This window comes from Rosa chinensis, chromosome 4, assembly GCF_002994745.2.
Source record: "Rosa chinensis cultivar Old Blush chromosome 4, RchiOBHm-V2, whole genome shotgun sequence".
NCBI classification, from domain to species: domain Eukaryota; kingdom Viridiplantae; phylum Streptophyta; class Magnoliopsida; order Rosales; family Rosaceae; genus Rosa; species Rosa chinensis.
Genome location: NC_037091.1, coordinates 49,405,533 through 49,417,566, shown reverse-complemented (window position 1 = coordinate 49,417,566; position 12,034 = coordinate 49,405,533). Strand labels below are relative to the sequence as shown.

At 39.9% G+C, this 12,034-nt stretch overlaps 1 protein-coding gene across 1 annotated transcript; it reads right to left on the bottom strand.

Moving 5' to 3' along the window:
• Positions 1-3,788: 3,788 nt before the first annotated feature.
• On the bottom strand, positions 3,789-11,510 carry LOC112197528 (topless-related protein 2). Its single transcript, XM_024338254.2, has 25 exons — positions 11,049-11,510; positions 10,786-10,965; positions 10,530-10,643; positions 10,250-10,408; positions 9,912-10,089; positions 9,662-9,800; positions 9,099-9,214; positions 8,870-8,999; positions 8,648-8,757; positions 8,409-8,478; positions 8,259-8,332; positions 8,080-8,175; positions 7,891-7,983; positions 7,156-7,283; positions 6,822-7,056; positions 6,560-6,718; positions 6,361-6,456; positions 6,021-6,173; positions 5,819-5,929; positions 5,510-5,686; positions 5,261-5,389; positions 5,077-5,172; positions 4,558-4,740; positions 4,309-4,484; positions 3,789-4,214 (listed from the first exon to the last, which is right to left on the bottom strand). The coding sequence occupies exons 1-25, from the start codon at positions 11,126-11,128 to the stop codon at positions 4,019-4,021; spliced, it is 3,378 nt and encodes a 1,125-aa protein (XP_024194022.1). The 5' UTR covers positions 11,129-11,510; the 3' UTR covers positions 3,789-4,018.
• Between the last annotated feature and the right edge of the window lie 524 nt (positions 11,511-12,034).

Genomic DNA, 12,034 nt, shown 5'->3' with positions numbered 1-12,034 from the left:
GGTACTGCATGTGAGTCCTCATCGATGTTGTCTTGTTGGCTTTGGAATCGCAGGCATAGGTCTGGGGGCAGTATTTGCACTTGGCTCTTGGTTTCGCCATCTTCGAACCATCTGGATTCTTCTGCTTCACAAAATGCTCCCAGACTTCTGACTGGTTCTTCCTCTTCCCAAGTTCTTCAGCTTCACCGGTTGCTGCAGAAGTTGGTGTTGCAGCGGCAGGAGGAGACATGAGGAGTTGTCCGACTTCAGCCGAAGCTGGTGTAGTTCCGATGCTAGACTGAGTTGGAGTCTGTGACATCCCATCACCAATCTACAAAATAAAAACACACAGATAGACAAAGTCCAATAAACAAGTTAACAATAAACTCCAAGTTAAAAACAGACTCCCATGAACAAGTTAACAACAGACTCCAAGCTAACAACAAGTTAACGAGAAAGTATCTGAAAGTTTAAATCAAATCAAGAACAATGAAGATTTTAACCCGAACCCTAAAATCCAAAGTTTCACAAGTTCAATCTGAATCCTCACAAGTTTTACAGAAATACTATCACAATAGAGAGTCCATGAAGATCGAAGTGAAAACAGAGAAGTGAATTACCGAGTCCATGTCAGAGAGGCGACAAAACTGCAAATCAATGTGAAGATCGGCGTGGTCGGACTCGGCGTAAAGATCGGCGGGTAGCAAGCAACGTTCTATAGCTAGATCGGGCTCAACGTGAAGATCGACGCGCAGCCAACAGCGTTCTGCAGCTAGATCGGGCTCGACGTGAAGATCGACGGGCAGCCAACAGTGTTCTGCAGCAAGATCGGGCTCAGCGTGAAGATCGGCGGGCAGCCAGCAGCGTTCTGCAACAAGATTGAGGCGGTCGTTGCGGTGGTGTGCAGTCGGGCTCGGTGTGGAGTCGAGAGAGAGAGAGAGAGAGAGAGAGAGAGAGAGAGAGAGAGAGAGAGAGAGAGAGAGAGAGAGAGAGAGAGAGAGAGAGAGAGAGAGAGAATGAGATGGGAGGCCGAGTGTAAGAGTGGAGACTGAATGAGATCGTACTTGGTTAGGGTTACTTAGGTTTAGGCATGATCGGGTGCGAGTGTTCTATGTGCAACCAAATGTCCACCAGTCATAAATTGACACATAAGAAAACTAATAAAAATATATATAAATATAATAAATAGGCCGGTTCGGTTTTTTGCGGTCGGTTCAGAATATTAACCCGGTTCTGACCCGGTTCAATCCGGTCCGGTTCGAAAGCTGAAGATTTTTGCACTGCTTTTTCCGGTTCGGTAACCGCCACCATATTTTCGGCCCGGTTCGGCCGGTTTTGCCCTCCCGGTTCGGTTTCTGCCCTCCCCTAAATAATAGTATAGATACATACATACATACTAAAAATAAAAACATCCTCATTTTTAAGTTTATGAATGTCCTCTCTTGATCACACACACACACACACACACATATCCTATCCAGAGCATAGCAGAGCTTTGAAATTAACGTGTGAAGTTCGAGTTTTGGGTCACTTTTCGGTCACATATCCATATCTCAACTGTTCAGTTTTTAGGTACTAGTGTATAGATCATCTCTGTAAATTTTCAGCCAAATTGATGATCCTTAAGGCATTGATAACTGCTTTAAAGCCAGTACGGTTCAAGTTGACAGATTCAGTCCGTCCATTGGTTTAAGCGAGTTAGATACCTTAACGATAATCAATTTGGCTGAAAATTTGCAGAGATGATCTATACAGTAGGACCTAAACACTGAACGGTCGAGATGTGGATATGCAACCGAAAGTGACCGAAAACTCGAACTTCACGCATTAATTTCAAAGCGGAGCATCACTCTGGATAAAATCTGTATATCAGATTTGCTCACTTAAGGGACAGTTTTAAGGGACTGTGAGAGACAAATGCATCTCAACCACATACATTAAATATAAAAGCAGAAATTATAACAACTTAAAACTGTATATTTATTTTCAACCGTCAAAATCATTTATCCCTCACAGTCTCTTAAAACTATCCCTTAGTTTATAGATTTAGAGCTGGTTCATCTAGCCTTATTCAGTTATTTGGGTCATAATCAAAGGTGACTTGGATTATCAATCAGAATTTGGCAACAACTGAAGTGATGACTCGGATCCCCAATCCCTGCTGGCTAGTCAAGCTCAAAGCATCAAATCCTCCACCATCACCACTGATGAATTCAATCCAACTCTGGCCACCTGCATCCGCACAACCACCATACCGGTACACTACCACCAACATCCAAAACCTGATCAAATCAAAGCGATCTTAGACCATCTCCAAACAATGTTTCATTTTTATCAAATTTGAAGCGACTCATCTGATCGAACATCATGTTTGAAACGTTGGGTCATTGGTAACAATAAGTTGGGGCAACTTTTGTTTGCTTCTCATTATTGTAGATGCTAAAGCATGGTAGTTGTGAGGAAGTAAAATTATCTTTTCTTAAAGTCCTATTCCAATAATTGTTTTCGAGGAGAAAAAGATTTTCATCTTCCATGTAAAATTGAATGATTACATCCATATATAATTATATATATCCCCTTGGAGATGAACTTGATCACCTTTTTTTTCATTCTTTTCTTGTTAGGTTGGGTGGTTGAGTAGATTTTATAGCTCTTTGATTATTTTATACATGACATGAAACAGCTTATCCCTACAGGTTATCTGTAGAGTTCTTCAGAACTCATTCATTGAATCATTGTACTGACCACTAAAATACAAACCCTCCAATACTATCGATCAAGTTAAGACATCGCACAACAATGAACATTGTTCTTTACTTAGGGTTTAAGCTAGGGTTTGTCATGTTACACAGCACTTGCTTGTTGGAAAGACCAAGGAATACACAGTCACGGAGACACACATCCCATCTGAAAAACCGCTTCTTTCTACAGTGACATCAATCAGTGAGCACAATAATAACACATGCAGAGCCAAATGAAGAACAGTACCCCAGAATTTATATGTATACCAGAAGCCTGAGATTCAGATTTTTTGTCTGTGTAATTATATAACATAATTTCTTGGTCAAGACCACATGGCATGATTGGAACTAATCGTTGGCTTCGACCCAACTTTAGGAGTTAGGACCGTCCAAGTAGGGTGCCTCTGGCATTATATGTGGGCTGTCCTTTTGTTTTTTGCTCAGTTACAATAATGCTAGGAGAGCAGTCCGGAAGATGGAATCGGCAGGAAAACTCCATGAGGTGACATGTTTTAGTCCGGAAATATTTGATTGAATTTGGCCTCGAACAGATTTCTACAATAAGATCTGTTCATTTTGCCATTTCAAGAAAGGCTATTAAGGCTAGTCTTAGTTTCATGGTGACCTAAATAATGGGCGTCATGACTTCATAAGTAACAATAATTAATTAAAATGTTCCAACCTCCAACCACCATCCGGGTCGGACCTTGTTTGGAAGAGTTTCTGGAAGCATTAAAAGCACTTTCGGAATCGAAAGCACTTTTGATCGTCCGACAAATTTTGATGGAAGTATTTCATCAGCTATAAAAGCATTTGACAAGTGAAGCAGTTGAATCCAAAAACATCTGCATCGACCATACCGGTCTTATCATATAGAAAACCATTCAAAGACTCCAAGCACCAAGTAACTTCCACTAGATAACTACTATATAAGCATTACCCTATTTCTGAACATCACACGGACAAGTCTCCTCCTGCGGAGCCTCATATTCAATTTCTGCCTCTTATGTTTACCTGACAATGACATCCAAGGTCTACACGTCCACATAAACTTTGCAAACTGTAAAATTGGAGCAAAGAAGAAAGGAACCATATATTTGAATAAATAATTAACACATGTATAATGGAAAACATATGTATATACATAAATTTTTGCCCTAACCATTAGATCTCTATTTGCTCACACATTGGGTGAGGCACATATGTGGATCACCAACCTACAAGTCCGCTATACTACACAAATAGAATACAAATCAATACAAGGAAATAGACATAGACTTGCTCGCTGGAGCTGCTAATTAAGAAGCAGGATTGTTAGACGAAGATGTTGCTGTCCAGCCATTCTGTGCTCCATTATCAACAGGCACTGTAACTCCCCACTTCCCCTCAGCGTCTGAGGGCTCTATAACTTTAACAGATCCATCTGTCAGTCCAACGGCGAACTGATATGGCTCCTGCAGATGTGCTGTAAGAGCTAGCGGGAACACAGTTTGGCTGTCACAAAGTAGGGCAATGTTGGTTTAGAAGACAATAGGATTTAGTGGTAAAGCCACCTCATAAACCAAGAATAACTGAGTGCTCGGAATACCTGCTTGGGGATGCTTGTGCCAAGTACACTGACATGGAAATACGACATCTTAATTTCAGACTATCAGCATCAAATACTCCAATATTGCCATCAGTAAAACCCGCATAGACTAGTTGACTATTGGGGGAATATGCTGCACATGTTATTGGTGCAGGCAGTACATCTTGCGGCATCCACTGCAAGATTATTTAACAAATCAGGGATTTGTTGCATACAAACAAGAGTAACTCATGCCAAGACGTTCTATACCTGTCGAATGCATTCTGCTTTAGCAGCATCATATAGTGCTAGTTGAGTCTCATGGCATACCAACAACCGAGTTTGATCAGAATAGAATTGCACTTGTGTGTCACCAACAGGCGCCTTTCCAGCTGGCAGTTGAATTGTCAGCGACTTCCTCTTCTCCCACGTATCCATGTTCCAAAAGCATAGCTGCAAGTGCAATTTTTTTTGTAACACATTTTCAAAGAAACCATATTGGGAGGCATGATTAATAAGGGATCTAACATTACTCAAAGATTCAAGTAAGTAGTTGATGGTACAAAGGAAAACATGAATCATGAACTTTCACACACAAAAAAAAAAAAAAAATTAAAATGTCCTAGCATCTATATTAGCTGCAGCAAGATCTAAAGACTTTTAAAAATCAACTTACATTCAGCTTCAAGCAAACTACAAAATTACAATGACACAGAGACCAAAACACACATTAACAGGAAAAGTTGACAAGTTGTTCCAATAACATAAGAAAGAATGGATGTCACGTACTTGAGCATCAGCACCTGATGAAACCATGATCTTAAGGTTAACAGAAAACGCTAATCCAGTAATGTGTTTCTGGTGGCCTTTCAGTTTTGATTTGACCTAGCAGCAGAGCAACCAATTGATATTGATAATCACAGACAACATTTAATTACATAAAAATATACAAAAAGATGCTTAAATCAGTCACCTCATCAACTCTAACATTGTAAATGTGGATAGTTGAATCTTCTGTTCCAATTGCTATGATGTTATTATCCAGAGGATGAAATGCTAGGAAGGTTGAGGCTGGTGGAGGTGACATGAAAGTTGTCATTACCTGCAAATCCACAAATTTTCATCTCAAACATCAATTCAATCCGGAGCAGCACCATCCAAATTGTGGCAGAAGATAGAAACCTTCATATGATTCATTGGCATTACATCAGTACTAAATTACCTTAAATGTCATCATATTGAACAGAGACACTTTTCCGCCACATGCCGACATCACATAGGAGTCATTCTTTGAGAGTGCAATACATGGAACTGCTTCCTCACAGTTTTCAGGGACATCATTAGTCATCAAAAGACCATTGTTGGGTTGCCAATGTTGCGGAACGACACTAGCAGTGGCCTTTTGAACCATAAAAAAAGTCAGAAATCTTTTCATGAAAGTTGCGGCACATTCTAAAAGCATTATATATTCTGCAAAAATGCATGCAGCTTAGAAGAAGAGAGATATCATTAGTGCTTGTGTTAACATCACCTTTCCACTTGGATTTTGTTCACTGCTTCTCCACTTCCATAGCTTCTGGACCCCATTTGAACCAAGAGCCAGAATGCCGGCACCAGAATTTGTGTAAAGAAGTCGAGCAACCTGAACTCAAATGAGACCACACTTGAAACTATTACATGAGCCTATGACATCAAAATCTACAAAATAGAAAAACCATAAAACTGAAAATCACCTTGTTAGCAGGATCTTTACTATCTGGCATCGTAGCCACTCGACAGTGAACAGGATCAACAATCTCTGCCAGTTCCCACCGTTTATTTTTCTCGGATGCATCATCTAATAGTCTTCGCTTTTCTACACTTCTTGCCATAGGATCAACTCCATTCTACATCAAATGTTAGGAAATTTAGACCTACTCTGAGAGGGAGGGGGGGATGGCTAATCAAACTTTATATGACTACAGAACTATGGTTGTCCTTGGATAAGTCAAGTCCATGAGCAACCAGTCAGTTGTGATTAAGTTATTACTATTAGTAAAGTCATATATGAACTTTATCATTTATATCACATACAAGAATCTGAGTAGGTCTGGCAGGAGAGCTTGCATCCATACGATCTACTTTATTAATGGCAGGATTGATATTTGGAACCATGGCCGAAGTAGATACCTGATCCAGGAAAATCAAGTAAATCAAGTTAAAGAGCAGATCAATTTTTCAAAAAACACAAAGTCAATCGAAGGTCTAGTGCAGCTCAGAAAGAAATAACAACCTTCATCTCAATAGGTGTTCTTGATGCTTCATAAGATCGATTTTCAATTGCTCTTAAGGATCTAAGACCATCAGCATTTGCAAGAACCTTGAATCCATTGTCAGCCGTGGTAACAACAAGCAGATTCCCTTCCTTATTGAATCTCAAGCGAGGAACAGGCTGAAGTAATCCCGATGCTTATATTAGTGAATAACCTCAAAACAAGGGAATCCGCCACTCATACTATTTAAAAATATAAGTAATAAGCAATGAGGTTTCTTACTGGTAGTCCACCATCAGCCTCTATACTGAGAAGAACATTTGTATTATCCATATCCCAAAATTTTATCTGGCTATCTTCACCAACAGCCAAAAAGTGATTTCTTGTGGTATCAAATTGTGCGATGCCATTAGATTTCTTTCTGAACCCACCATAGGTCCTCTTTATTGCCCCTTCACTTTCATTCCATTCAACCAGGAAGGAGTCACCATCTTTACTAGTCCCACAAGAGAACAATCTGAGATATAAGAGGATCAGTCATAATTTGTACATTGCCACATGAACAAAGAAACATGTGACAAAGAGGACACATAAACCATGTGCATGTTCCTTTTACCTATTTCCATCATCACTGTACAGCATTGTGGTGCACCAGTGCCCTGGAGCATCATAGTCAACCCTGGAGCCCACATTGTCATACAGCCAAGCTTTTATTTTTCCATCAACAGCAGTTGAAAATATAAACTGCAAATATAAAACGAAGCAGTTACAAAACCATGAATTTATCTCCACCAGAAGAAGCTTGCCTCAGTCACTTTCCCATAGTTAACAATTCTCATAATGTTATCCTATCATTAAAACTCTTGTGAAATTCTCTACCTGCATAACAAGATCTGAGATAAGTGAAATGCACATAACAAGGACTACTAAACAAATAACTGGTAAGATTGTGTACGAACACAGAATTCAAGGTAAATAAACCAATACAAAAAATAAAATGAGCTAGTCTCCTACGTCAAGCTATTTTAGTTATATGAAGTTTGAAAATTCATAGAGGAAGTCTCAACAGATATAACATGCCACTTAAAATATAATAACAATATGATACCCACAATTCACTATATTCATCTGAGATTTACCACCAAGTGGCTGCAACTATATGAAACTTGATTACTGTTACTGTTTTCTTTTCATTCTTTTGGCTAGTCTGGAATTCATTTTTGCTGACACTGTAGTTTCTCACCAAAATTATTAGTATAACCAACATCAAGAGAAAAGTAATTCTCCATAGAAGATCTTGCCTTTATGTACATGCTATATATCCAGACTTCAGGAAATGAACGTATCTCACCTGAATATTCTCCTTCTGGTGGGGGCAAACCGAGTAAACAGGTGCTTCATGACCTTCAAAGTGGAAAAGCTTCCTTCCAGCCAGATCCCAAACCTTTTTTTTTTTCCAAAAGAAAACACAAAATAATAATATTAAAATAAATAATAATAAAAGATAAGATTAAATGAAACTTCACATTTTGGTACCCACCTTTATCATCTTATCATCTCCACATGTTACAACACACAATTGCTTGTTTGGATGAGAGAATGCCAAGTCATTCACACCTCCACTGTGGGCTTCAATCTGTGAGAAAATCAAATCCAAACATCAGTCTAAAGTGGCAAACAATGTCCTCTCCAAGTAGAAGAAAGAGAATCAAAACATGCCTCCAAATGTTGGCGTAGATCATTAGACCCTTGATAAGCATACAGATGAACCAAATGTTTCGTAAATGCAACACCTGCAACCACAAAAATACAGGAAGTTATGTTCCAATATGCATTCAAATGATGCTAAAGCAGCGTTGCTGCACATACCGATTAAGTTCCCGTCTGGACTCCATGATACACGGTTAACAGACATTGATGAATCTTTGACAATAGCCGCCTGTAAGAAACTTGAAGTTAAGATACGGCAGTGGTAAAGATACTGAGGAGTGGAAACCTTTTACTATATACTGTCACCAGGATTTCGAAAACACAAATTCTATGTTTTTAATAACGAGATAAGGAATAGTAGTATACTGATAGTTCTTATAAAGTGCTGGGATTTACACCTGAAATGGCAGAGAACAAGCAGTCATTTCCCATACTTTGAATGGCTTGGACACCAGCTTCTCTCGTAACCCAACTTCCCACAGAGTAACTTCTCCATTACTACAGCCAACTGCTCAAAATCCATAAACATGTTATTCAAGTCGGATAAGAGATCGAAGCGAAACAGAACTAAATATTCAAGGTATCATTCTCCATCCATATCCATTCCTGGCACAACCTACCAGCAAGTAATGTGTGATGAGAAGGGTGGAAATCCATGCTCATAACAGTGGATCCCTGACGAAGTGTACAAGATACATTTCTCGGTAGGTCATCTAGCGAACAGGAAGCATGTTGAGGAGGATAGCTAACCTGAATATGTGAAAGTAAAAGTTCCATTATTAGAAGCAACTATCCAGATACAGAAGCACAATGCAAGAAATAAGTATCCGGAAATGGTGCTGATAATACCTCATCAACAGATTGTGCAGTCCGCAGGCGTTTCATTAGTTGCTCATGATCAGAGCTTTGATAATCAATCATTCCAAGACCAGTTGATGGTGTTCTTGGATGCTTTAAAGAAGAAACTATTAAGAAAGTAAAAGTATTCCAAGTTACCAAAATAGCTCAAACAATAAGTACAACATGCTGCACCTAATAATCATTCAAGCAAATAAAACAATGACCAGTGAGTTCAGCACACTAACTACTACTTGTTGGACATGGGACAAATGAAATTTCCTTCTTAAACAAAAAGCAAATAAACAGTATGATAAAACTCGATGAACAGGTCGAATGGCTTAGCAAAGAAGAGTTTCTTGAATCTCTTCAAAACAAGGACAAATCCCCTGAACATGAATATTTGTTCCTTGGGAGTAACATGAAATTTATCTTCAATCTCTTCAAAACATTTAATTTTCTTCTTCTTGTAAAAAGACAATGAGTTGCAAGTGAAATACACAGGTCTCAGAATATATATTCAAGTATGCTATGATGTAAACTGCAAACCAGCTCTAAAAGAATGAAGACCTAACCTTGACCAAGTTGAACAGGCAGGGGTGAAGCAGAGACCGGAGCTGATTGCATAGACAAGGACGGATTAGCATTGGACATCCATCCTGCTAAAGCATTCGCATTGGCAGCTGCAGCAGCAGCAGCAGCCGGCGGGAAAGGCTGTACGTAATGAGAACATGGCATAATATAACATCACGAGGTCAGCATTAACTGAAATGAATTTCAACATTGATAAATTCATAAAAAATACAAAGAAAGGTAAGCACATACTCCACCATGTGCTCCAAGAGGAGCATAAGTTAAAGGCTTTGTAAGAGCTGCAACTGGAAGAGTAACTGGAGTCGATGCACGAGCTCCATTTGGAGGAGAACACGAGTGGTCCATGAATAAGGTCTTAATGTCAGGATTTGGCCTTGGGTTTTTGCATAGCTGATGCTGCCAATTTAAACTGCACATAAAAAAAATTGTTGCTTCAGGAATTTTACACATGAAAATCAATTACATGGACTTTCAAAAGAACAACATTTGTCGACCTTCACAAACACAGGAGGTATCAAAATCGGAATTTACAAACTAAAAATAAGGGCATTTCCAAACACCAAACATACCTTTGATTGATCAAAGTTCGCAAGCGTGACGCCTTCAAAGTGGGGAAAACCAGCTTCTCTCGGAATAGAGGATTTGCTTCTATCAATTTCTTCAGCTCTACCAGCATTATGCTTCTAGCGGATTTAGTATCACCATACTTCGACAACTGCTCGTTTTCTCTGCATCATATCCAAAAAAAAAAACCCCAAATTGCACACATTTAAACCCCGAAATCAAAACCTCAAATGCATTTAAACTCGAAGGAACCAAGCTTACAATTCCAGTACAGCAATAGATTACCTGAAGTTGTCAAGAGTCAACAGATGAGTGATTTCCTTGTACAAGTCCTCATTAAACGTCGAAAACACCTTCAAATCCTTCACCAGTATCTCAACAGCTTTCGCCCTGTCTTGCCTGCGCCCATTTCCAAATCACAAAACCCCCAATCATCAATTAACACTCCAAATTTTCCTTCTTAATTTTGCGAACAATAAACACTCCTATTTCTCTTTTACAATTTTCGAGAACAAATTAATCAAAAGAGAGTTAGAACTACCTGTCGAGCGCTTCGAGATACTTCTGCTTTCTGACCTCGAAGAAGATCTTCATAGAGTAGCGATTCTCGTCCACCTTGGTGAACCCGGACAGGTACTTCTCCACCTCGTCCCACTCTCCCTGCAACGCTTTCTCCTCGAAGTACTTCATGTTGAAGAAGAATCCAGACTCTTGCTCAAGCCTGAAACCAAATTCAAATTTTAACCCCCAAAATTCCCAAAAAAAAATTCAAAATTCAAAATTAAAAAAAATGGCGTCACTGACCTATGTACAGCCTCCTTGAATTTCTCCTCCTCAAGAAATTGAAGGATCAGGAAAACCAGCTCTCTGCTCAGAGATGACATTTTTGGCCCTCCGAGACCTCGACGGTGAAATTCGAAAGCTCACGCGCGGATTCCACACACCCGCGGCGGGCGATTAGCTGCCGAAACGACGGCGTTTTGGTGGAGGCGGCGAGTTTTGAATCGGGGAGACGCAGTCGGTTTTCTCTAGGGTTTTGTTTCCATGATTCGCCGTTTCAACGACAACAGTGCATAAGCACTACACGAGAGAAATGAAAAAGATAAAGGAGAGAGAGAGAGTGAGAGAGCGAGAGTTGTCGCTCGCACTTTCTTCGATGCGTTTTCCTGTGTCTTTGTTTCACACCCAACCTATCACTGATACGCTATAACTGACAAAAAGCAGCAGATAGGTTATCCATGATAAGGAGACCTGCGTATCAGAAACGCTCAGTGACTCATGATTTCGAAGAGGGGACGAGATTGAGTTAGTTGGGGGTATTTATAGGGTGCGACGCGGTGAGGTACGTGCGAGCTATGGACTTTCCGATCGGGGTGGGGTGACACGTGGAGGGGATCGAGTGGGTGGGGTGATGTGGGAGAAAGGAGGTGGGAGCAGGTGATTGGAGTTTGGTAAAGGCCGGGAGTATGGTTCCGGAATCGAGGCCGAAAATGAAATGGATTGAATATGCGTGGTAACGTCCACCCCCATCCCTCCTGTTTCCTTGTCTGACGCCTACGTGTCGGGCCTCTCTGGTTGGATCTGCTCTGCCAGTAACATGATGTAACCTGACGTGGATTGTCATTAACTTTTTTTTATCTTTTGGGGTAAATTTATGGATTTGGGGGAAAGAATCTAAATAAATATGTTGATTTTTATTTTAGGAATTTGGATTTGGTTCTTGGATTCTGGACAAAACTTGAAAAAATTTAAGAGCGAAAAATGTGTCTCTAACGGATTTCTTTGGTTAT

What these genes read in the sequence shown, in the direction of transcription:
- LOC112197528 (XM_024338254.2), bottom strand. Translation starts at nt 11,128, where the DNA reads ATGTCATCTCTGAGCAGAGAGCTGGTTTTCCTGATCCTTCAATTTCTT. An exon ending in TTGACTCTTGACAACTTCAG is followed by an intron (nt 10,409 to 10,529) that starts GTAATCTATTGC and finishes GATATGATGCAG; the next exon opens with AGAAAACGAGCAGTTGTCGA. An exon ending in AACAAAATCCAAGTGGAAAG is followed by an intron (nt 5,687 to 5,818) that starts GTGATGTTAACA and finishes ATGGTTCAAAAG; the next exon opens with GCCACTGCTAGTGTCGTTCC.